General features: G+C 32.9%; 5 protein-coding genes across 7 annotated transcripts in view; 3 read left to right on the top strand and 2 right to left on the bottom strand.

Moving 5' to 3' along the window:
* Nucleotides 1-1,776, bottom strand: part of LOC115448721 (neutral alpha-glucosidase AB) — a 36,128-nt gene extending 34,352 nt beyond the window's left edge. For both annotated transcript variants that reach the window (XM_030176253.2, XM_030176252.2), the window contains exons 1-2: nt 1,583-1,776; nt 1,252-1,486 (exon numbers count right to left, since the gene is read on the bottom strand). In XM_030176253.2, coding sequence (XP_030032113.2) covers nt 1,252-1,486; nt 1,583-1,590 — 243 coding nt within the window. In that variant the 5' untranslated portion in view covers nt 1,591-1,776. The remainder of the gene's footprint in view (nt 1-1,251; nt 1,487-1,582) is intronic.
* Nucleotides 1,777-2,050: 274 nt separating this feature from the next.
* On the top strand, nt 2,051-8,115 carry LOC115448722 (macro domain-containing protein CT2219). The gene is made up of 4 exons (XM_030176254.2): nt 2,051-2,470; nt 4,538-4,630; nt 6,342-6,417; nt 7,707-8,115. Exons 1-4 carry the CDS (start codon nt 2,111-2,113, stop codon nt 8,018-8,020), a joined length of 843 nt encoding a protein of 280 aa, XP_030032114.2. The 5' UTR covers nt 2,051-2,110; the 3' UTR covers nt 8,021-8,115.
* Nucleotides 8,116-9,438: 1,323 nt separating this feature from the next.
* Nucleotides 9,439-14,650, top strand: LOC115448723. Of its 2 annotated transcripts, XM_030176255.2 has the most exons (4): nt 9,439-9,880; nt 10,248-10,518; nt 12,007-12,097; nt 12,181-12,695. In XM_030176255.2, the coding sequence occupies exons 1-4, from the start codon at nt 9,626-9,628 to the stop codon at nt 12,263-12,265; spliced, it is 702 nt and encodes a 233-aa protein (XP_030032115.1). In that variant the 5' UTR covers nt 9,439-9,625; the 3' UTR covers nt 12,266-12,695. The 2 variants fall into 2 exon arrangements, with proteins under 2 accessions (XP_030032115.1, XP_030032116.1); XM_030176256.2 differs by lacking the exons at nt 12,007-12,097; nt 12,181-12,695 and adding an exon at nt 13,185-14,650 and having other exon boundaries at nt 9,443-9,880.
* Nucleotides 14,651-14,971: 321 nt separating this feature from the next.
* LOC115448717 (valine--tRNA ligase) lies at nt 14,972-19,659 on the bottom strand. Its single transcript, XM_030176246.2, has 4 exons — nt 19,317-19,659; nt 18,979-19,088; nt 17,652-18,142; nt 14,972-17,428 (listed from the first exon to the last, which is right to left on the bottom strand). The coding sequence occupies exons 1-4, from the start codon at nt 19,561-19,563 to the stop codon at nt 15,310-15,312; spliced, it is 2,967 nt and encodes a 988-aa protein (XP_030032106.2). The 5' UTR covers nt 19,564-19,659; the 3' UTR covers nt 14,972-15,309.
* A 616-nt stretch (nt 19,660-20,275) lies between these two features.
* On the top strand, nt 20,276-26,746 carry LOC115448718 (seipin). Its single transcript, XM_030176249.2, has 8 exons — nt 20,276-20,791; nt 21,074-21,219; nt 21,802-21,886; nt 22,220-22,337; nt 22,768-22,906; nt 23,586-23,671; nt 24,638-24,713; nt 25,265-26,746. The coding sequence occupies exons 1-8, from the start codon at nt 20,523-20,525 to the stop codon at nt 25,342-25,344; spliced, it is 999 nt and encodes a 332-aa protein (XP_030032109.2). The 5' UTR covers nt 20,276-20,522; the 3' UTR covers nt 25,345-26,746.
* The last annotated feature ends 150 nt before the right edge of the window (nt 26,747-26,896 follow it).

Consider the following 26,896-nt stretch of genomic DNA (forward strand, 5'->3'; position numbering starts at 1 on the left):
GCTATTTTTCTTATAGACACTGCACTCTTCTTGTTTGCCAAATTGTTACAATTAATAATTGAAAATATATAAATCAACTGTTTAAATAATAAAAGAATCATTTATTTAGATGTATTAAATATTTTAAGTCATTATAGGTCAACTTATTGCCAATAAAAACATGTCTGTATTACAACATAGCTATGCAAATTATTTTAGGCAAGTTTTATTAATAATATTTGCACACAACCGCACTTTATATCTATAAAGAGGTAGGTAGAGGTGCAACTAGTGCACACACCATACTGTGTGTATTGCATTTCACAATGTAATTGGGGAGAACCTAACACACTATTAACTGGTTCTAATAGCGGAAAAACCCTACATAACTTAGCTCAACCAAACTCAACACCTTAACACTAGTCATATTCATATTAACTTTAATGCCCAAGATCTTTCCATATAAAGTTTACAACAAGGTTTTATACACAAAGCCATTTTAGATATTATATTAAGTTTGCCAAAATCTACCTGGTATTTTATTTTTACCTTATGTATCATGGTTATAGAGTAAATTAATATTTTTACTAATTCTGTAACAATTTGACACACATAATGAGACATGTTTGGAATTTGATAGTCTTAACTGAAACCAACGTAATATGTTACAGATATATTATACATTACATGAAATCTAACACCAAATCAATGAAATATATATCTTTATATGAATCAGGTCCTTATCAATGTGTCAGTGTTTTTAGATATTTTGGGAGTAACCTTATCTATGAGTTTAAACATAATTAAATTATATATAATTCAGAATTTGATTATTTTTTATTTATAGTGAACACAGACAAAATATCTCTTGGTCGTAATCTCTCAATAATAACCTGCTATCCTCAAAAGGAGGCTTGAAAATGTCATTTCACAATAATTAAGGAATACATCTTGTTGATTGACAGTTGATAATGAGATTGTATCTAGCAAGTTATTGGATTTATTTATTTTTTTTATTTTAATTTGATTTTTTTATGTTGCTGAAGGGCAGGAAATATTTAACATAATAAATAATTACATATTCTTCCCAGTCTTGTAATGTAATTAAATATGACCATACTGATTACCTAAATATTATAATTGGCAAACTTATTATGTTTGTTTTGTATATCATATACAGTTTATATGAAAGGTAGTTTGGCGAACATCCAAAAACTAAGGTTAAATATAAAGGTAAGTTTCTATAAAAAACAAAATGGAAAAAAATCTTACCAAAACTGTCTTCTTCTCGGATTCGGTGTCCACGGTGACAACTTCCGCGGACAGCACGTTTCCGTGTACAATAACCGTGTCTACATTTAGGCTGTACTGTGACTTTTCTGGCTTCAAAGCCCGTAACCGTTTGCAAAAACCTGACTGATCACAGGTCTTAAAATTGTTTCTATCCACGCCGGAAATGCCGCTAATAGATAGAAGCGCGACCAGAAGAAGCCCCAAGGTCTTCATCCTTTAACAGAGTAGAATATTTTTTCATAAATAACCTGCGGTACACAAAGACCGGCGCCCCAGAGCGGGTAGTAAAACACCATTTTTTCCCACTCACCTAGTCATTTTTTTGTTCAAAAGCGCCTAAAAGGTGTAGTACAGATTGACGGTAAATTTTCTACACGTTCATTGCCGCTCCAGAGGCGTTAATATTGTATTATTTGGACAGTTTTCTGATAAAAATGCACGCACGTTACGTGGAGATATTCCGTTTGACAAGCTCCCAATGTTACCAAAATACGATAGTTGATAAAAAAAAATGTAGTGTTGCAACATAAATATTTTATAATAGACTGAAATCAAATAAATCAAGACTTTTTAAAGATAGATTGTCCTAGTAATGGACACAAAATTCCATGTGAAAATAAAAATAATACTGATAATTATTTTACGAAGTATCAGGAGAGATAGTAGATAAACATTTATGATCCTATATTGCCCTTTTTTTCATTTATCATGTCACATCTGTTTTATTATGTAATAATATTTGTCGTGTAGATACTACAATAAATTTGATGAAAAAGGAATAATCAATCGACTATTATTAGTATTTGACATTTACGATTTATGTCCCAACCCTAGGAAGATGTATTCGCCGGCTCGAGTTTTCGGCAAAATTATTTTGCCACTTAGCCAGAGAGGTCTTTTTATACCCCGTTTTTATTCGTTGGTGAAAATGTCTACACCAGCCCAGTGGTCAACCGAAAAGGAACGAATAATGGCATTGCCATTAGATGAAAAGAGGAAGTTGTATAAATTACCTGATTATATTAATTTGGATAAAATTGACCCATGGAGCAAGTACTTTGTTAACTATAGAGGTATTTCGAACAAAAAGCCTACCGGAGATGATATTGCGGGATTTAAGATCACTATTGATGCTGCAAGGAACAAGGAGTTGGCTGAAAAGGTCTCTTTATATAGAGGCGACATAACTAAATTGGAGGTACGTATCTTACGTAGTATTTGTATTCTCTTTGATACGTATGGATATCGTCGATTAGCAGGCTAATTAATTGAAGCGAATTTTTTTTCGTAAATTTAAACTGATCTTAAAGTATTTAGTCAAACTGCCAATCGTCTATAACCTTTTTGCAACAGATTAAAAACAGAACATAAAACTTATCAAAAACTTCATATTCCATATTTTGCCATGGACCACACAATAGGTAAAATTGGTTAAACTTTACTACTCCTTTTGTGATGTTTAACTTTATTGATAGTGTTTGATTCAGAATACATTTAAAGTGATAATTTCAGATTTTTGTACTTAACCTGCTGTACTATAATAATAATAATATCAGCCCTGTTTTATATACTTGCTCACTGCTGAGCACGGGCCTCCTCTACTACTGAGAGGGATTAGGCCTTAGTCCACCACGCTGGCCTAGTGCAGATTGGTAGACTTCACACACCTTCGAAATTCCTATAAAGAACTTCTCAGATGTGCAGGTTTCCTCACACTGTTTTCCTTCACTGTTAAAGTGAACGATAAATTCACGAAGAGTACACACATGATTTGTAGAAAAGTCAGAGGTGTGTGCCCTTGGGATTTGAACCTGCGGACATTAGTCTTGGCAGTCCGTTCCACACCCAACTAGGCTATCGCCGCTTTACTATCCTCATATGGACTTTGAATTTGCATCTTCTATAGAAAATCCTCTTTGTATAGGATCAAAAAGGGCAGTAAGAATCTGGCATAAGTATGTAATACTTAAAAAACAAACTTGACCGTTAGTAAGGAAAGAAACAAAGTGGTTCGGGTGGGGAGAATGATTTAGGTTTTTTCCAGTCTGCAATGTTATAAAGTCGTTCTATTGTATTTGGATTACTTGACACCCTTAGCATTGCATTCCTTGCCATGTCTCCTACAGGTCAGCTATATATGGCAAGTCACAATATTATTATTTTTGTATTATAGTAATTTAAATATAACTGCATATAACTTGTAATGGGCATATACATCAGCCCTTATGGATACAAAGTATCATTTTGTTACTATATATGATGTACCATAATAAATTAAAATATTTTTTTATACCAAAAAAAAAATTTCAAGCAAACAGTAGGAAATTTTAATGGAAAAAGCCTTTGGGATATGGGTAAAAATATAACTAATCAGTTTGTTTACATTTAGATCCTGATGACACCATTTTTAACACATTCATCAAGCCATCTTGGCACAGTCCTTGTTCATTTAAATTGTGCTTAATAAATGCAGAATAGACTTCAGTGAATATTCACTGGTATATATCAGATTAGATTAAACATTGTCTCAATTTTCAAATATCAACAATATTCAAACCAAAATTATAGTATAATATATTAGGGTACTTTTTAATATACAGAGTGATTTTGACATTGCATTATAATATTCATCCTTACTTCTGTTAACACTGAGCCAAAAAATATCCATGAATAACAAATATTTTTGATGGAAATCCTGGTTAAAATTTCAAATTATTTATTGTTTTTTAGTTTCATTAAAATATGGTATGTTTATGTATATTTCTGAATAAAAGCATGATATTGCCCTTTTGACAAATTCACTTTGTGTAGTAGTTGTGCATTAGAGCAGTAACAATTTTCTTTATTAATATTTATTTTGTGTTTATATTACAGCTATACTTAGAATAATTTGTGGGTAAAGTGTTGCTTTCAAGAAGGCAAGTAAATAGTTTCATTTATTATTCAATTTCAAATGACCCTGTATACAGTATGCTCATTAACTGAAGAATAGCATAATGCTAATCTGATACTCAAAGTCCCCCACTGTGATATTTTTCACCTTTAGCAAAAAGACAGCAATTATGGGCATTGAAAATAATAATTATTTATACCACCATTCTGCATCACTTCCTCTTAGAGGAAAAAGTAACTAATATTCAACCTAATTAGTTGTTATATTGCAATAAAATAGTAAATACAACTATGACTAATTTAATAAACAATAACCACAAAACAGGAAATCACAAAGTGACTATGTAATTGCAAAACAAAAATATTGTTTCAGATTGATGCTATAGTGAATGCAGCAAATTCGATGTTGAAGGCTGGAGGTGGTGTGGATGGAGCCATACACAGGGCTGCTGGACCTCGACTTCAGGTAAACCAATTAAGAGCACAACCTAAATAGGAATGAAAGGGTCTGGCCATAGGGTTGCCTTTTCAAAACCCAAAGCCTCTGACTTTTTAAAATTATATTGTGTGTATGTTTCTCTAAATAGTGTTAGCTTGTTAAAGAAAGACCTCTATGTAAACCGATGTACCTAAGAACTCCTGAGGTATTTGAAGAACGTTCACTTTCACTAGGTAGTGGATTTAGGTCTTAACACCCACAATAGCAATGCACAAAACTCATGGCCAACTGTGGCCAGAATATGATTCAGAGCTGGTAATATTATGAATATTGTGACAGTGCAATCTTCTTCCCTGATCCCTTCTCACAATCCCATCCACTGTTATTAAGCTAGGGAAATTCAGTATCCCATTTGCAAGATTCCCCTAGTGTTGACAACAGCGGAACGTTAAAAAAAATATAGTTCAATAGCTGTTGTTTTCCTGTTTGCAGACAATTATGGTCAGTGTTATTACTGGACACTGTGAGACCTAACATCTAATATCTGACTATGACAGGCACAATGCAAAACTTCACTTGCTTAATTAATTTTCTTTATTATTAACTTGAGTGTAACATATTGATTTCCTTATGGATCTTCTACACATTGGCCAATATATGTGCTAATGTTCGTGGCCAATAAGATTAGACTATTTAGAAAAGATGTGCCATATGTTAATTTTTGCGAACAAAAGTCTCAATGTAACTACTCTATAGAAAGGGCAACACACATACTAACGTATTGTGTCGTTATGTACGCACACATAAATAAATCTTAAACACTTGTCTGCTTACGCACACTAATCTCCCAAATACAACAGTTAGTATAATATTTTTTTATTGCTATTGCTTTTTATTTGAATGACAAACGAGCTTGCCGTTCGCCTGATGGTAAGCGATACGACTGCCCATTAACAGCAGAATGACATCCAACACCTTGAATTACAAAGTGTTGTTTGGTATTCTGTTGTGCTCGCCATCCTGAGACATGACATGTTAATTCTTATTATGTCCAGTAGTTACACTGACTACAATATCCTTCAAACTAGAAGACAACACTGACTATATACTACTGCTTGGCGGCAAAATAGAAATGCGTGCATCTGATCCTATAGTTTAGTAGGAAAGAAAAATCATAAAAACTGCATCCTTTACCCAATATAGTGTTTAAGCTAATGTGTGTGGCAAACATGTAGAAGGGGAGATATGGTACAGTTGGCTGATATTTCAATGTAAGTGTTAGCGCATATTTTGGCGCTAGATCTGTTGGTGTTTGTCTTTACACAGATCAAAGTGTGACAGTGGAGTAATGATGGCCGCGTCCACACTTTAGCCAAGCTTTACTATCCATTATTTTATCTTAATTTTCTATTACAAAAGCGAATGTTTGTAAAAACCTTTTGGCTAAGCGGATTTGGATGAAATTTAGCACTCAGATAGACCATGTTTTGGATTAATATATTAAAGAATAATTTTAATGCTGATAACTTGTTCCGAAAGAACCATAGACCACCAGTATTTTTATCATTTCATAAAGTTTTCTTTTTTTATGCTTTTATTTCTTCTGCAACAAAGTGACTGCACTGCACATGATGTTAATCGCAATGCTATCTAGATAGGGTATCATCTCAATAAACACAATCATTCAAGACCCAGGATTGTTGGAAGGAGTTAAGTTTACGTTTGTTTATCCCCACAGGAAGAGTGTTTCACACTTGGAGGATGTCCCACCGGAGATGCCAAAGTGTCTGGAGGATACAATCTACCAGCGAAATGTGAGTTATTAATTATACTAGAGGTCATCCAGTGGTCGAAATTTAACAGTCGAATTTAATATATTTGTACCACACATTATACATTATCAGTCTTACTTATAAATTTGTTTTAGCATTGAGAGGTGGTTAAGACTTGCTTAAATATCTATCAAAAACGTCACCGGTTTTCCTAGTTTAAACCTTATTAAGAGGCAAAATGGCGGGTTTTGACTTACAGCCGATCGAGTAAATTTGTGTTTTAACTAAACATAGCTTTGCGATTTTTTTATAAGTAAGACTGTATTTTTCTTTTTTTTTTTTTTTTACTCTTCTATATATGAACTTAAATCATGTCAAATCTCATACCTGTGCGCGCAACAGGACAAAGTTTTGGAGTTTGCAGACCTAAGTTAAATTAGTTTAGTGTAGTTTGCATAGCTGAGATATTTCATATTTGTGTACAGACCGCAAATTATGTAAAGTAAGCTATGTACTATGTTTTATTTTCTAAGCTATGCGAACTAAGTTACACTAAGTTAGTTTTATTTTAGGTCTGCATTCGGCATTATGTACAGGCACGTAGCCTGTAGGTATTGACTATATAATTGAGTAGCTTTTGTTGGCGGCTCCGTCTGCGTGAATAATATTTTCCAGAATAAAAGTCCAGCTTTATATTTTCCCGGTATAAAATGTAGCCTATATTTTAAGTAGGATCTTTAGAAATACATAAGTGAAAACTGCAACTGAAAATATTTAAATACCAAAGTTTGTGAAGATGTTGAGGTGTTGGCACATTGTGCCAACAAATTGTCACGATTCGCTGAACATCACTACATAGTATAAAACAAAGTCGCTTTCTCTGTCCCTATGTCCCTTTGTATGCTTAAATCTTTAAAACTACGCAACGGATTTTGATGCGGTTTTTTTTAATAGATAGAGTGATTCAAGAGAAAGGTTTATATGTATAATAACATCTATTAAATAGTGGAGAAATACTGTTATTTTTACTATTACCCGTGCGAAGCCAGAGCGGGCCGCTATGTTTTTATATACAACGTTCACAGTTTTTCTGTAGTGTATTTAGTATCAGCATTGCACCCGTGCGAAGCCGGGGCGGGTCGCTAGTATTTGTATATATGCTTCAGCTAACACATACAAAGGCCCTTATTGCCATCAAGCTACCTTTTGTTTTGAAAAAATACATATTGGTACATTTCTACTGAAAAAAACTGACACGGCAGAACCTAGTATTAAAAACCCGATTGCGTAAAATATAAGTCTGCCCAACTGTATTTTATTTTTATTTTCAGATATTATACACACCGTGGGCCCTCAAGACGGTTCGGCGTCAAAGCTCCAATCTTGTTATGAAAAATGTCTCTCATACCAACAACAATACAATCTAAAATCGATTGCGTTTCCCTGCATCTCCACTGGGATTTATGGTTTTCCCAACCGTTTGGCGGCACACATCGCCTTAGGCACTGCCAGGAAGTTTCTAGAATCTAACTCTGGTCTGGAAAGGATCATATTTTGCACTTTTTTGCAAATCGATGTTGATATTTATGAGACTTTGATGCAATTGTATTTCCCATTGGAGGATGGCGTTACCCCCTCTCTGTAAAAACAACGTAGTGATCTGATCACGTTTATAATATTGTTTTTTTTATTGTGATATTTTGAAGACTTATGGCTCAATAAAGCTTGTTTACTTTGGAATGGTTGTTTCATATTCTGTTTTGTGTCGACCAGGGTTACATCACAAATATCTAGGATCTAGATGAATTAAGCGTAACTATAGTAACCGTTAGTGAAAGAGAAAAAGGCTTTTAGACCAATTTTTCTAGCGATAATGAAACGCAACAGCAAAACTGTTATTTCACTTACGGCTGTTTTTTCAGTCAACCGATAAAAGTTACTCATAATATAAAATTCTACGTAATACCTAGATCAGTGTAGGGCGTAATTAATTACTTTTGTAATTAGATTAATAATTATGATTACATGTAATCTGATTACTTGTAATTAGATTAATAATTATGATTACATGTAATCTGATTACTTGTAATTAGATTAAATGTATTCCGAATACATTCACAACAATTGCAATCGTTAATCGGCATTACACAAACACAATAACTCTTGTCCAAATAAGGTTAATAAAATCTATCTATTATCATCTAACTTTTAAATACTGATTGGAAAATTAGCCCTCTGGTTACTTTGAGTTAAATTGTGCTAGAGCAGAACTTTATCTTATAGACAAAGCTGATTCAAACGTACCACATTTGAAAACGTGTTACGATAAAAATAATAATTTTCAAATCATAGTACACATTATAGTAATTAGTACCTAACAAAATATTTTTTTCTTTCTTAAAGTTTTGCCAAACAACAAAGGTGTAGTCTAAGTTGGACTTTGTTTATTGATCAATGAGTTTTATAACTGTTGTCAACATGCTGGAAATTGGTTGCGACCGTTGATCTGATACTGATATTTATATCACCTGATGACCTCCTGCGAGTGCGTCATCTTACGGAAGGAGAGTGCAGAGTGGGATCGTGAGCAGAACAACTCCGCCCGCAGCCAGAGGAGACACAGGAGGCGCCGGGTAGGGGACTGACCGCTGCCTCGTGCCCTGTGGCTCGGGAGCTTAAAGGGAATTCCGCCACAGCGTCTCGTGAGGCGTCTAATTGGGGCTTAGAAAGAGTCGCGGGTGAGGTGGGCTGCGCGCTCGACTACAGCGACTCCGAAGAGAACGACAATGTGGGTAGTCAATCTGCCGATGTAGACGCCAAAGGTGTCCTTTAGCGTACGATGGCATCTTAGCCCCCTCATTTAGAGAGGTGCCGCAATGCGGTATCTCGCTGGGACGCCGTTGCGCATTTATATCAGTGATTTTTAAAGTAAATATTATATGTATACTCGGCAACTACACGTAAAGGTGCTCCGAGAGGCTAAGATTTTTTTTATAAAAATGAAATTCACTCGATTATCGTCGTTAGTGATGTTTAAAAACTACATTATTCAACGCCCATCACTATGAAATAGACAAACGTCATTCGATGGACAATGTCATTTACGGATTGTAAATTGTAATCAATTGTAATTATTATACAAAAGTTCTCTTTTAGATACCGTTTAAACATCTAATCCGTACATTAATGAAGTTTTCAAAGCTAAACACTGGTATAGTTTACGTGATACGTACAAAAGGCGAATGTTTTGATGATGTCCTCGATAGCTCTGGAGAGCGAAGATTTAGATTATGTCCCAGTCCAGGTCGTTCGGATGGAGGACGTACAGCCTAGAGAAATAAGGGTGGAAGTTCTCGACTCTAGTGATGACAATAACTTGATTAACGATGATGACTCTAACATTGGCAGTATGGTTTCAATTCATTCGGAAGAGATTGTGGAGGAAATTTGTGACGAAGTCGAAGTCATAGTTCCGCAATCTGAACCACTTGTGGAGCTGCCTATAGTGAGTATGTTTTTATATTAATGGTGTTTACTAAAAATGCAATTTAGTTAAGCAAGTGGCTGGGACATTGTTTCCTATTCCATATAGCATATGGTTGAATATCAAGTGGTATAATGCTGATTTAAATGGGAATGGTTTAAAATTTACTGAATATGGAAAACCAATTTGTAAAGAACCTCCTACACATACACATAAAAAAAACAAAACAAAACATAACTTTTTAAAACAATTTCATCTTTGGAGTTAGCTCTTTTTCCGTATTAGTGTAATTTTCATGGATTCAATAATCTCACTTTGCAAATTCATCTATAAAAAAAAACCCATAAACATTGTTCCCCATAAAATATTAATAAATCTTTTATATCAGGAAATAGAAGAAAAGAAAGAGATACACACAAACCCGCCTGACAGTTGGCCTACGTTAGAAATACTTCCCGGTGGAGTGATCAAACATGCAGACAAAAACGAAGATGATTTCACATCCAAAATGACACCAAACACAGTTGAAAGTGGGGAAATGATGTATGCATGTGCAAAGTGTTCACAGAGCTTCAAATACTTGTTTTGTTTGGTGAAGCATGTCAGATGGCACGAAGAGGAGGAAAAGAAGAATAAGACCTTGAATTCCTCAAAATTAAGTAAGTATTTGTTTATCAGGCCATTTTAAAATTGTCTGAAATTCTTATAACTGATTTGGTAAAAATTTCATGTATAAAAAATTTATCAGCCACTTTATCAGTTTTATAAATTGGCTACATTTTATGTATATTTTTTTAATTTCTTAGCCTGCCTTTAAAATATTGTAGTTGTAAACCAAATATTAAAAAAAAAATGGTTTAAAAATCATGAAATTGAGATAAAAAGTTAGGCTGTACGAATCTTATAATCTCTCAGTTATCTTTTATATTAGGACTTGTTTTCTTCTGTATGCACCTCATATTTCTGGCTTTATTTATTTCATTCAAGGCTTGAACATGTTAAGAAAAATCTCCCACATGTTAGTGTTTATAAATAAATTCATGTCAAGGCCTTCACAAATTGTTATGTTAATCATAAAGAAACATGTGTAGGTAAAAGTCAAGTTCGCTGTTTATAATTGCTAATTGCGCAGTAAACAGATTATACAATGCATCACGGTATTATATTTGATATCATTTAGTAGGATATATTGTCCATGTCTGTCAAAGGGACAGTATTTAATACAGGGCTGCTAATATCTTGTTATTTTAGAGGGTTGATAACAAAAAAAAAATTTGGCTTTCTTGTTCAATGTTATTATTTTGTTTTGTAAAAAAAAGATGTGCAGTTATTTTTTTTTTCACAGCTTCACACATCTTGTCCATTTAGCCAGACAAGTTGATGCATATATTCATAATCTCGGCATTACTTGGCTTGAGACCGAATAGTATTAGAATATGATATTCATTATGTTCCCATTCTAGGGTAATTTTCTTAAAGAAATTAAATTGTTGTGTAAATTCTATAAAACAATATACTCGGAATCAAAATCATATTTTTGTTACAAAAGCATTTTTGTGGTCATATTGTGGTAAATATGAAGCAATTGCAGATAATAATTACTGTTATTATAGGTAAGTATGATGTTTTTTAATTGCTCTGGTTTTCCTCTTCTAGAATTAAGCTTTCTTGTTTGTATGGATTTTCTTATAATATACCAAATTAGAGATCTACCAAAATAATTGAACATGTTTACAACTGTTGTTTAAGCAATGGCTTGGCTGTGCCTGTGGCATTGTTTTGGCATAGACAGTGGTTTGCCAATTAAGGTAATAAAAAAAGAAATTGTTACAAAAATCACCTAATTTTTGCTTTCATATACAGGGAATAATGCAGTATAAGAATTATAAATTATTAACTCAAATATTGTATTTTTGTTTGCCTAATTATGGCCATAAAAATGTTTTTGGTAGATCTATAATGTAAATAGAGAGTTAAACATTAATTATTGTTATTGTACGCTTTATAACAGCATTTAGCTCAAGACTATGATAAACTTTGCTACAGTAATGAATAGGTTTATGTATGTTATGCTTTTGTTACTAAATAAATAAAAAGTAAAAATACTTTTATTAAATCTAATATTAATGTGATGTTTTGTGTTCAAGGTACTCTTGAAAAGAGTTTAATATCTGTGAAGAGACAAAGATATGAATTTGAAAAATCATATAAGAAGCAAAAAGTCGAAATATTAGAAAGGTAACCGATGCTTTCTGTAAGCAGTTGAGTATATTTTGATGCGCTTAGAATTTTCTATTTATTGGTATTTCACTTGTTTTTAGGATTGCAGCAGCTATAGGGAAAATTGAAGATTCCAAAGGATTATTTAAAAAGCACAAACCCGTCACCAGATTGCATCATACCTGAATATCGACATTAATTATGAACACATTAGTGGTGCATAAAGACGACATAGAAATAATTTAATATTAAATTTTGTGATATACATTAATAGTTGATTATAGAAATTAATATATTTCTTTTAAAAATGCTGTCAGTGGTAAGATTTATGAAATAAACAAAATGTATTATGCTTATGTGTTTACAAAAGTTATACTCTGAACATTTAGCTAATTTGGTGCAATTTTAGTTTTTAAGTTATCTTTTAATAGACATTCAATGTTACATATTTACAAATTGTATATTTTTTGTTATATTTAACACACTCTGTATTTCAAAAGGAGACAATAGTATTTGTTAGTAAAGTAAATGATTATTTTATAATTTATAATATTGCATTTGTAATAAACCTACTAAATACTAATCTTAAATAACACATGGCCAAAACAATCAATAAAATGTTTTTATATTACTGTCTTGTTTTCTTAAATAAGTATTGGGTAAAAAAATAGAAACTGTTATATATGTAGTTATAAGTATAGCGTGCTGGGTACACGCCCTTGTCGATGGGCTAATAAATTAGTGCGTTACGAGCGAGCGTTTGTTTCACTCGTGTCCCGTATTGCATACTTAACAGAAACGAATTTAAATTTACAAATGCGTTTTTAGCATGGGTTACCTTAAGGGTATTCTAAAGTTCTTTATATAGCTCTAATTAAAGGAAAGATTTATTTTTTGTAATAAATACAAATTGGGAAAGGGATGCTCTTCTTTATTCTTTTGGAAGTCCACTGCTGAACAAGCATCCCCTAAAGATTTCGGAATCAATAAGTTAAAATCAACATATAACAAAAACATAGACATACCATGTAAAGATATAACAAAATAAAATATTTACAGACAACATTTTCCATAGTTACTATGTTCTTAATTTATCTATTTTCAGGTTCTCCAAGCAACGATGATTATGTCTGCCTACACTCCGGCGGGAAAAGGATAATCATATCCAAAACAAATAAAAAGAAGGTACCAAAGAGACTGAAGTCATAGTTTTAATATTTTTTGTTTACTGTTTGTTCTTCCGATGTAAAAATATTTTTAAGTATTACGTAAAGATGTTAGAAAATATAAAAATAGTTTATGGTTACTTATATTTTTATTGAAAGCGCAACAAACGTTGACAACGATTCTTTTATATTTTAAATATGTTTTATTAACATTATCTCAATGTTTAGTCCTTTAAATTAGAATTTTTATATGTCCGAATATTAATTGCTTTACTTTTGTTTGGGAATTACACGAGATTGATCTCTCCAATTCAGAATTAACAACTAAGCTAGGGGAATTTAAAAATATTGGTTGATGTAACATACTTTTTAGTTATATGTGTTAAAAAAAAACTATATAAAGTGCTTTGTGCAAAGTTTCAAGAGTCTACAACACTCAATTATAAGTCAATGATATATTGTCACTCTAGAAAGGTATTGAGTGTTATTATAATGCATAATGGACCTTCGTAAAACGCTGTTTTTAAAACACTATTTCAATCAACGTAGCCTGGTCAAAATCTATTGATGGAATATTATTGTGTAAATTATTTTAAAAGTAATTCTTACTGATGTGGAATTTAATGAATTAATTTTCATTAATTTACACAGAAGGAAGGAATTAATAATCACAAAAATAAAATGTTACTTTTTGAATAAATTGCGAGGTTTTTTAGCTAAGGTTAAGGGGCCTATACCGTCTACGAGGGTAAATCCGTCTTTCAAAAATTACCGGTGTTCTAATTGAAGACATCTTCCATAAATGGTGTAGGTAAATACGCAATTTATCGGCGTTTAATCTATACCGTTATCAAAGGTGCGCTTTGATTTTAACGCTCGTAACTGCGAAAGACGGATTTACCCCCGTAGACGGAATAGGACACCATAACCTTATTTGTCATGCCAAAGGCTTCGCTTTCATGTAGGAATCCGAAACTTGGGCCCTTGTAAGATATATTAGGCCTCGTCACATATTTCCTTATTGTGCTTATTCCGCGTTACTCGAAGGGTCTTTTTGAATAGATAATTGTATTGTGTATGCCGTATGCCGTATGTCGTGTGAATTTGATGATTTGAGTATTGCGTAGTGTTTGTGTGATTTGATTCTAGTTTGTGTCTTTACGTACGTTGATTTAAAGAATATTTTATGTATGTTTTTTTATTATAAAATTTATTTTATTGGCGCCAAAATGGTTAGAGACGTAATATGTTTTTATCATGATTTTGTGATTATAAAGAAATAAACAAAACAGCCCAATTTTTGCAACTACGAGATGAGTTACAACTGATTTATTTAATAATACGGTGTATTTTACAATTTTTTTAATGTACGTTCTGTTATTGTTATCTACGTCTCTAATCAAAATATTGTAATTTTTTTTTATTCGAATATAAGTTGTTTTAAATACATGAATATATTTTTACTCTATATATAAGTGTATGTTAAAAAATATCATAGTTTAGTGGCTATCGCGGCCCTCCATTGGATCCATTATACAGGGTGTGTTCAAGATGGCTTCAACCATTTTTATTTTATATTGTTTAAGCTACGCTCAATATTTCAAAATATGGAAATGCGGTTATGTAAATAAAATAGTTAAAAGTTAAAATTTATAATTATCACCATCCTGTATACACAAAAATATTAAAGGGCCAAATATATTGTTAGTCAATTAAAACATTCAAATAAAATATATTGTTTGTTGTATATTTTGACATTTTATTATTTTATCAAAACACAAACACATACAAACTGACATAAATGCTAATAAAGAAAAATAAAAAAAGTATCAGGGAATTAATACAACTGATATTCATATTAAAATCTCATAAATGTAGTTAACAGTGTCTCGAACGATTTTCAATAAAACTTCGTAAATTGACAACAATTTTATACAATGCAAATCTAAATTAATGAAGAATATACGAATTAATATACACCTAAAGATATTATGATTTTTACTTGATAATAATACACATTCTAAATGCGGAACTGTGTTGCCGATATTTGGTATACTAACAATTCTAAATCAGTCTTTGTAACTCCTGCAATTCTTTCCTTTTTGTTACTAATTTCTCTTTATCCGAAATTTGCGTCCATTCCGGCACAGACGACAAATAGTGTTTAGTAGAGAATTTCGATTCCAACTTCGTCAAACTCTCTTCTAATTTATTAATTCTCTTTTCCAATTTCTTCTTTGCTGATAAAATCGCGGTTTCAATGTCTTCTCCTATAATTTCTACGCTCACTTCAGTTTTATTGTCAAGTACACCTTTTACGTAATTTTTTTCAGCACCAGTGAAACTAATTTCGCAACATCTCGTCAGATTTAAAACTATGTTTTTGTTATTTTCCAAATCAGACATGAGATCACTGTCTGTTGTGTTAATTCTTATAGAAGGTCTCACCTTATTAGAAATATTATAAAGAGCTTTTAATTCCCTAACTAAATAAACTGTGTTTAATACTTTATCAGCTCTATTTTCTACCATTTCGTCTTTCCATATTTCAAAATCATCTGTTTTTGGAAAGTCGAAATATTTCTTAGATTCATCATTATAATTTATTATAACATTATTTTCAAAATTTGGAATTTTTGGTATCAATTCATCTGTAACAAATATCATGTAAGGTGCTAAACATCTTAGGGCAGTATTTAAAACTGCAGACAAAGTGTGTGCATGGGCATAGCCTTTTTTCACATCTTTATCATCAAACCCAGGTTTCGTTGCTTCTAAATAAACATCACAAAACTCATTATAAATTAAAGTCCTTATTGCTTTCGTTGCTAAATGAAAATCGTAGTTATCTATACTACTATTAACTGTCTCGACCATATCCGCTAGTCTACTAAGTATCCATTTATCAAAAAAGGTTAAATCGTTTTTAGTAATCTCTTCATCACAAGATTTCAGTTTAGCGTATGAAAGCTGCATGTATTTGATACTTTGCCATATCTTATTGCAGAATAGCTTATTCGAATGACATACAGCAACGTCGAAATTAACGAAATGCGATTTTATATCCTGCGTTAGTAAAGTAAACCTCAGGGCATCTACGCCGCATTCAGGAATGCCTTTAGTCGCTGAAAAATTTGCTTTATGATACGCCAGAGCCTTTGTCAATTCATCCTTACTCAGAACTCCAGTTTTGTACATGTCTTCCGATTTGGTTTTCAGGTGTTCTATTGAAATACCATTAATCACGTCTATCGGGTCTATAACATTGCCACGACTTTTGGACATTTTTGCGCCTTTACTGTCGCAAATAATTCCGTGTAGTAAAACATTATGGAATGGTAGACGCCCAGTTAATTCTAAGCCTAAGATAACCATCCTGTGGACCCAGAAACCCAAAATATCGTGTCCTGTGGCCATAAGGTCTAGTGGATAAAAGTCTTTGTAATCCTTACTGGAGTAATCAGGCCACCCTAGAGACGCAAATGGATAAATACCAGAGGAAAACCACGTGTCTAATACATCTGTATCTCTCTGAACTTTGACTAGTTCTGGCAAAGTTCTAAGCACTCTTGAAGCATCGTCTCTGGCTAAAGCTTCGTCCATCGCGGCAATCCATACCACATCTTTATCTACAGTGCATTTGTACGCTGGTATTTGATGCCCCCACCACAACTGCCTGGATATACACCAATCCCTATCATCTCCAGTCCAATGGAGCCAATGTTTGACAAACTTTTCTGGCAGTATCTTCAAATCTCCCTTCTTAACCAATTCCGTAGCTCTTTCGTTCAATTTGGAACAAGATAGGAACCACTGTTCTTTCGGCAAATGGTCAATGACATCGCCAGATCTGCTACAAGTGGGCAATGTCATTTGGTGAGGTTTCACTGCTTTTAGTAGTCCCATATCTTCCAACTTTTTAACCAACATTTGCCTGCAGTCATATCGTTTGACGTTATTAAATACTTCTGTGTTTATTATGACTCCCTCTTCATTTATAACTTGGAGTAAAGGCAAGTGATGATGTTTGGCGACTTCGTAATCTGTTTTGCTGTGTGCGGGTGTAATTTTCACAGCTCCTGTACCAAATTTCATGTCGACAAATTCGTCGAATATGATCGGTATAATTTCGTTTTGACTTCTAAATGGATGGATTGCTTTTTTCCCTTTTAAGTGTTGATACCTGGAAACAAAGGAGTTTATATCATTTAATTTTTTTGACCCTAATAATGTGTGATGGTGTTCGTTTAGTATAATTTTATTGAACGAACTAAGATTGATGGATTTTAAATAAATCCAATTGCCCCAATTTAATCTTATCAGATTTGAGTTTAATAGCCGTTGTTTCCTTGGCAGAATAAATAAAACTTGCTGCATTAGGTGTAAAAACATTAACAAATTAATACCTGACATCATTAGGATTTACCGCAATCGCAGTATCTCCCAACATGGTCTCCGGCATAGTAGTTGACACAACAATCTCCTCCTCACTGCCATAAATCTTATACGCAAAATCGTACAACAGACCAAACTTTACTGGCTTGTTATAACCTGGCAAAGTTATATCTGTTGGTCCATCTAAAGTAATATTCTCTACTTCTATATCAGATACTGTAGATTTTAACGCATTGCACCAGTTTACAAGAGCTTTCTTGCGGTATATAAGGCCTTTTACGAATAGTTCTATGAAAGCTGCATTCACTGCATGTGAGTGTGTTCGGTCCATCGTAAACATTTCTCTTGACCAATCTAAACTGCACCCAAGTGTCCGCAGTTGGTTGGTAATGGTATCACCATGCTTGTCTTTCCACTTCCAAACTTCATTTACGAAGTTCTCTCTTCCTATTTCATGGCGTGTTGTGTTTTGTTTTGTTTTTAAATATTTTTCTACAACACCCTGTAATTGGAAGATAGTATATTAGACATAAAAAAGCGGCGATAGTTGGGTGTGGAACGGACTGCCAAGACAAATGTCCGCAGGTTCAAATCCCAAGGGCACACACCTCTGACTTTTCTAAATAATCATGTGTGTATTCTTTGTGAATTTATCGTTCGCTTTAACGGTGAAGGAAAACATCGTGAGGAAACCTGCACATCTGAGAAGTTCTCTATAGGAATTTGGAAGGTGTGTGATGTCTACCAATCCGCACTAGGCCAGCGTGGTGGACTAAGGCCTAATCCCTCTCAGTAGTAGAGGAGGCCCGTGCTCAGCAGTGGGCAAGTATATAATACAGGGCTGATATTATTATTGTTATATATTAGACATAAGAGATTACCCATTAAATTCTGATACAGTATTTTATTGCATATTAAGCACCAATAGAAGTAGTTTCAAACAATTTAAAGCAAAAATGTTGAAATAAAAGTAAAAGTAATATTACCTAAATAATTTGAAAACTCAAATTACATCAGTCAAACAAGCATATTATTATTTTACAATTTGAAGGCAAGTAGTATTGCATGCACAGTTTTATATAGCTCTGTGGTCCTAGTTTTGAAACCTGAGCAGGCAAAGTGATAATAGGTTTTACTGTTCAGTTTCAGCCTGAAGTCTAGATTTTTTACCAATATGGTGATAGACTCCGTCCCTATCATCAAGAGATGGAACACATGGTGAAAAGTTGCTGCCCTGATGACCTCTTCCTACCCCTTTGGGGGTAAAGGTGCGATATGAGTACCATATTATAACTTATGCAATGTATTAAATGAATTACATGAAAGAAATGAGTAGACCTGTGTGGCGATACCAGCGTGGTCCGTGCCAGGCAGCCATAGGACATTGTGGCCCATAGACCTCTTGCGTCTTATAATAACATCTTGTACTGTACATGCCAGTGCGTGGCCTAGAAACAAAAAAAGTATCTTCATCATCAGCACCATAAAAAACTCGATTAACATACTTTGCACTAAGAAATGTACTGACATCAAGCAAGTAAGAAGAATTATTGTGTTATCCAATAGTACATTATTTCTATGGCTTTGAAACGTTTGTAGAGATGATTGTGGAATAAAATGGTATACGTCAAATAAAACAAACTTCGCAACGAATAATAAATGAAAAAAAAAAATACCTAAATGCAATTTGCCGGTGACATTCGGTGGTGGTAAAACCATGCTATATCTTGGCTTTTCACCGGCATTCTCTGCCTTAAAAAGACCATTCTTCTCCCAATTATCATACTTATTATTTTCAACAATTTCTGGTTTGTAGGCAACTGCTGGTAAGTTATCTTTTAAAATGATACGCGTTGTGGTCGATTGTGACTTGCTACGGATTATTAAATATGGTAGTTTACGGTTCCTGAGCAGAAAGTTCATTATTTCATTCAGTTTTCACTTTTTCAATAAAAAATGTTTTCGGACTGTGTGTGTTTTTGGATGATATTGTCAATTTCGAGGATATGTCAAAGAACGTCAGAAACACATGATTGTCAGATTGGGGTTGCCAGTTCGTAAAAAATAGATATAGATCAATAAACTGAGTCTACAAACGTCCGTTTATTATTTGATTACGTTCATTGCAAATTCATAAACTCTAAGAATAACAGAAAAACGCAAACACATTAAAACTCTCAAAATATAATATTAAAACAAAATTATTTTTGAGCTTATTGTGAATGATAGATTTTTTATCAATAGGATTAATTTTTTTTCACTTCTAAAACTTTTGTATTACATTTACATAATAATGTAGGTCTGTAAAAACGAATCTAAAGAGCATTACAATATTACGGAAGCGCACGTTTATACTTGGTTATCAGGGACTCTTGCATTCTTTCCCTCTTATCAGTAAGTGTGATAAATTAATTGTAAGACCCAATGAACTTGAAACGTTGATAAGGATTTCGTAACACGTTGCGAGTGTATTGATTAGGAGAACTAATTATATAAATATCATATCGATATATAAATGTATTGTATAAATTTCAGTTAATATTATGTTTTTATGAATACTTCATAAATATATTATACGTAATTTTATGAATTAGCACACACAATTAATTGCCACGGCTTAGAGAATAATATCATTTAAGTATATCGAATTGAAATTTTTTTATTCATATTTTTTTCGCCGAACTCATTATAAATCGAATTACAAACATTGTCATCAACAATTGATTGCGATTAGAATCATCATGTCAAAATGACATTAAAATTGCGCATCTCTAACAGGATTTAAAAACAATGTCTATTGAAAAATATATTGATTTTCAATAGGTCATAGCAATAAAATACCTTTACGTCGATTACGGGAAGATTATCTGATAAACTGTAAAATGTCTCTCGTTTACTACGTAAACCCTTTTAGGTTTTACCGGGATTTAGTTAGAAAACCTGTTGAAGCATTTATAATGAATCAGTATTTGAGTTATAAAAAGAAAACTGGAGAAGGCATTAGTAGCGCGAAAGAGTTGGTGTATAAGGCTGCGGTTCTAATAACATTTGTTACTGCCTTGGTGTGGTTGTCTGTGTTTCAATACATCGTTTTCTATAATATTTACATGCCGAATGTCACCCACATTAGGCCGGTGCATTTCCAATTCAAGTAAGAATATTATTTTTTATGTTTAAAACATACAAATGTAAATAAATGAATGAACTAGAAATATATTATTTAGTAGTGATAGGCTTCTTTAGCAAAATAACTACTACCAAGCTAATAAATTCTTTTAAATTACTATAATCTGCTATAATATCGTACATATCATTTAAATTGTCATGTATTAACCACCATTTCAATATCAGAATAGGCCTGCCCAGCAGTAGGACAGTATGCACAGTTCTATCTATTCCTTTAGATTAAACCTGCATCTCCTTTATATTACAGACCATGTGAAGACACAATGGGTATCTGTTCGTTCCCCTACGCCTATGTTCAGCTGACGAAAAGCACTCATTTGCTGATGCCAGGTCAGACATACAGAATCAGGCTCATGCTGGAAGTACCGGAGTCAATTGTCAATCAGGATTTAGGTAACTATCAACTTTATATGATTTAGATTAACAAGTAAAGTTGCAGAAGTTGACTATAGAGAGACTTTTGCCATGTAGAATCATTTGCAAGCTGACTTGCGAATTTTGAAGCTCACAGTTCTTGTGGGTAGTCAGATGTGTATAAAATTATTATAATATAGCTGTTACTGTAAATGCATATGGAAGGTCTTTTGCAATATATTGCTGCAAGAAGTTGTTGGTCTAACTTGGCTTATGTCTCCATATTGTTTGGCAATAGGTAATACTCTCAATATGCTACATGTAATAATAATGGTGATAGGTTTGCTTCCTTCCTCGTTGAACACAGCGTTCCTCTGCTTTATATGACAGCTAACTGAAGTAGTTATTCTTAGTATTAAACAATTACAACTACCCATTCTATCCTATGTCACTGCACTGCAAAAGTCTGTCATGCCGAAAGTACAGAAAAACAGACTTTTATTAAAGCATTGCTCTGTATTTAACTAAATGATGATTGTAAATATGGCTGTTTTAATTTATAAATGCCACTTGTTCTCCATTCTGGGACTATATTATAAAGATTAATTATTTCTTTTACAGGAATGTTCATGGTGTGCACGCAAATGCGCGCTAAAGGCGGCGTCCTCGTCTCCTCATCGTGCCGATCTGTGATGCTGAGATACAAGTATTTATTGATTTAACATATACTACTTTTATTTCGAAAAAGTCAGGTGCAATGAAGAGGCTTTGCCGAGAAAGATAAAAAAATATTGTACCTCATGTAGGATTTTTAGATTTCGACTTATTTCAATTTAGAAACCATCATGTGCGTCGAAATTAGAACTGTGATGTATAAAAAAATTGTTCTAGAAACAATATTGGCATGGAACCATATTAAATTAAGGAATATTATTTGTATCATGCGATTTAAAAGTAATAGCACTGTCATAAATGATCTTTGACATTACATTTATCACTGTGTAAGTTATAACTTTTAACACAATATATTTCTCCGAAGGTCTCCGGTGCACCAGCTGCTGTACGCGATTATGATGTCTCCACTGCTTATCACCAAGGTGTTAGAAGAGAAACAAGATCTCCATGTGGAACTGTTCCAGGACTTTGTTGATGATCCGGTATGGTTATTATTCTATTGTATTGCAGGGGCGTATTCAGGTATAGGCCCAGAGGGCATATTCAATGACCCTCATCTGCCCCAAATGACTTACTGTAATTGTATTTTTCAATAATATTTTGTTTGTGTCACTGTTGTGTTCCGGTTTTACAAGGACATTGTAGCCAGTGTAACTGAACATAATAAGAATTAACATCTCATGTCTCAGGATGGCGAGCGCAGTGGAATACCAAACGATATTTTGTAATTCAAGGTGTTGAATGGTGTTTCTACTGTTGGGTAGTCGTATCGCTTGCGATCGGCAAGCTCGTATCGTCATTCAAAGTAATAAAAAAAAGAAACAAAAGAGTGCATTCAGTTTTAACTTATATTTTTTCTATATATTTACTTGAACATTGTGGAACCAGCCCTAAATACTTTACTCTCAACAGAACCAGCCCGTAACGGATGCCTACGTGGAATTGCAGTCGCGTTTCGCGCAGGTGTACGGCGCTGAGTTACTCGTGGAAGCACACTTCACTGGACTACGGTTCTTCATGTACAACTTCCCGAAGATATCGGCCGTGTTTGGTGAGTCGAACTTGTTAGGTTATTATAGTAGTGTGTGAGATGTGGGATTTGAACCAGTGCAGTAGTTTCTTAAGATTAAATGATTTCTTATGTTTAGGTGAATGTTAGACATTGAAAAAAAAAAAAAAAATTGTACGGATTTTATTGCGGTTATTTTTATTATTAATTTCTCACGACGTTTCGAAGACTGCAGCCTTCGTGGTCACGGGGCGGACTGAGGTGTTGGTTGTCTGCAAGTCAAAGTTGCAATATCTACCTACATTACTAAATTATTTTTTTTTGTATTTAAAATATTAAATGAATTATGAAATACATGTTCAAAAAAATCATTTATGAAGTAATATTATTTCATTATTATTGGTAGGTAATGATTATAAGTAATGACTATGCAATACGTATCTTTTGAATATAATCTAATGTTTGAGGATTGTTTAGACACAAAATAATTGTGAGTCTAATGCAAGTTTAAAATCTTTATTGATCATTATAATAGAGACGTGTTAGTATTATTTTTTAAAAATCAACATTTATCCTTTTTAATGGTCCCTATTTTTAAAGTAGCAAGGAACAAACTGATTATAGCCATTATCAAAAATATATTTTCTACACAGTGCATTCGCTTAAATGTCTGTCACATCCACATTATCTTCATTCATGTGGTCTGTTTGTTTGTGTGCAGGTATCGGCACGAACCTGTTCTTCGTGACGCTTGTGTTCATACTGAGCTGGTACAACTTGCAAGACGGCCTGCCTGAGCTTTTAAAGGTTCGTTAACAATAATATAAAAAAACAAAAAATATATCACGTAGGTAAATAAAGTTGCACTTATGATGCGTCAAAACAATTTAAGGGTCGTCCATTAATTACGTGGTGTTTTTAGTGACTTTTTAACCCCCTCCCCCCTGGTAATATGTGGTGTGGTTTTAGACTACCCCCTTTATGGAAATCACGTGTATTTTTTTGGTATAAAGTAGATTTAACCCTAATTCACAGACGTTTTTTATCTAAGGACCGAGTAAAGCTGTGATAAAAAGTCCGTTTTTCAGTGTTGGCGGCATGGTAGCCTTCCCAGCGTAGACATAGGGCCGTTGTGATTGGCTAATATTATTGTATCTCAATATTAGCCAATCACAACGGCCCTATGTATTTCTCCGTGTCGTTGGGCACTGAGGAACAGACTTGTTATCACAGCATTACTCCGTCCTTAGATAAAAAAGTCTATGAATAAGGAGGTTAGATTAAATCGTGCGATCAACGAAAAATAATTACCCGTGATATCTCATTAACACCCCCCCCCCCTGGTGTTATTTCGTGGTTTTATTTCCTAACCCTTCGCCTCCCTTTCGAGCCTCACGTAATTAATGGACGACCCCTTATAATAATAATTATTATTTCTGAATAGCTCTTAAGATCACTTATATAACAATGGACATTTTAAATTAGGAATAAAGTTTCATTTACTATGCCATAAGGTTCATTTTACTTACCTTAGTGTCGCATCAATTTTTGCTCAGTCTTTGTTAGTTTTTGTTTTGTATGTAATAAAAAAATGTAATGAACATAGTATATGTGCTTAACTTATCAAAGGGAATATATTGGTGAAGAATTTGGATATTTTTCTTGTCTGTGTTTTACATCTCATTTATATCAGGTTGTGGGTTGACCCCCAAAATATCCCCCGATTTCGACCCAGCTATTTTCTTTTATCGAATACAGAGTTTTTTTTTTCAGAATAAATTCGGCTACGGCGCCAAGGAGTCCGATGATGAAAAATCTACCATTGGAAAAGTTAAATTGGAGAAGGAAGGTACGTTTTATTTGATAACTTCAATACGTTAATACCAAATCCCAAGTAATTATAGTCTCATTGTACCCTAAACTTTTTTATATAATTTCCAAAATAAGCATTATACGACAAACAAATGGCACCATTTTTTTTATCTCGATAATATTCTGGGTCGATTGACACTGTATATTTGATAAGTCTGTAGTCTTCCTTTACTTTGAATTATTAACACAAATTAATAAACAAACAAACACAGATTACGCATTTATCCTCGAAGTGGTATGCAGAGGTGCAACCAGGACACACACTTTTGCCAAGTGTGTTCCGTCACATGACGTGGATAGGTGATATCGGCTCCGGGCTGATACTGAGCAGAAAACCCAAATAACACTGCCCAATCCGGGATTCGAAGCCAGGACCTCAGATCACTGCCGTACCGCGCTTGCAGTACAAATACGCCGTCGAGGCAGTCATAAATGAAAATAAACATACTAGCAATCTACTCTATGGTGAAATAAAATTATTTTTTTCTTATTTAATACTATAATATTAACTAATATATATTTTTGCAGACACCACACCAATGTACGAAGGTGACGTCCTACTAGAAGAATTTATGCAGATTGAAGGGAAAAAGGAAAAGGCGACCTAAGAGAATTATATTTAGAATCATATTCATTTGTAGGTCTAAAACATATCCTTAGTTTCTTCGGAGATTTAAATATTTATTGCGGAAGAGTACTCGAAGGTAAAATTGTTACTTATCAATCAAAAATATTTTTTATGTTACATGTTAATTTTTATTTATTATTGGGTGGTACTTATGATCTATACAAATACCAATGTTATGTTACTTGATGTTAGACCTAAACATTTTAAAATATCTATATAAAGTTTCTCATATCATACACCTGTAGTGCATATATTTATGTCTATAATCGGCATGTACATTCCAATGGGTAACATGTTTATCACTGGCTCACTATTACAAAGTTCTATATAATTTTTTATGTGCAAATTAAATTCTATATTACATGGGTCTTAGGGCCGGCGCATCCATTTTTTTATTCTCAAACTATTAGCATATGGTCTATGGTATCTTAGTTAGTATTCTAGGTCCTATGGTGTTTGCGACCTATATTTTTAATCTATATATCTATAGGAAAAGGTGACTGATTTTATATACTCTAGAAGCTGTTAAAAACTTATTCAATAATATTATGTGCCATTCCATGACAGTTGCATAGATTTTTTTTATAAAATACCAAAACATACCACAACATGAATAGACTTCATAGAGGTCTTATGTTGGTAAAATAATTTAAAATAAGAGCAAAATTTCTTTTTTAAAAAAGGTCCTAAAATTGTTTGCTCGTCCAACGTGGCTTTTGAGACAAATATTTGTAATTATTACAATTATCGTGTCGAATTGATTTTTTAAAAGTTTGAACTCAAAAATGTCAGATTGATTAAAATATTGTGGTCTAGGAAACTGAGTTACAACTTGGTCAATACAGGGAACAAGGGAGGATTGAAAAAATATAGTGGGTCAAGTATTGAAAATAATTACGACCCACATTAAATGAAATGTGATTTATGGTGCGATTATATAAATGTTAGGTATTTTGGTGAAATTTGGAATCGATTGGAAAGATGGAATTAAGAAAATAATGGAAAAATATTGGAAGGTATTTAAAAATGCATGTTAATATCTTTTTATTGAAACTTATATGTTAAATGATACTGCTAACATATTTGCAAAAGATACGGCAGTTTTTTTCTATAGAAATTATAATGATGTTATTTTAATTTTGAGTTTTGTAAAAGTTATAAAATTGTCTTTTTAATTTAATTATATTAGTCTATGGGTATCGAAAAATTAGGGAATATGTTTTATAAGTTTATTTATATTAATAGTATGCTCAAATAGTTGACTTTATAATTTATTTTGTTATGCTTTTTATAGTGGTATAAAGCTGATGTATAATCCAAAGATTTCCAAAGTTAATCTATGTTAGTGATAAGAAATAAAGATTTTTTATGTGGCAAATTAAGTTTGAATTTTATTTAATCGTGTCTAAATCCGCCTAAATCTGTTTAGCGATTTTTAGATTTATTTTTAACATTCTATTTAAGCATTTATAATCAAACTTAATTTAATTAAAATTTGAATACGTAGATACATACACTTAACGTACATTTTA

Source organism: Manduca sexta, chromosome 2, assembly GCF_014839805.1.
Source record: "Manduca sexta isolate Smith_Timp_Sample1 chromosome 2, JHU_Msex_v1.0, whole genome shotgun sequence".
NCBI lineage: Eukaryota > Metazoa > Arthropoda > Insecta > Lepidoptera > Sphingidae > Manduca > Manduca sexta.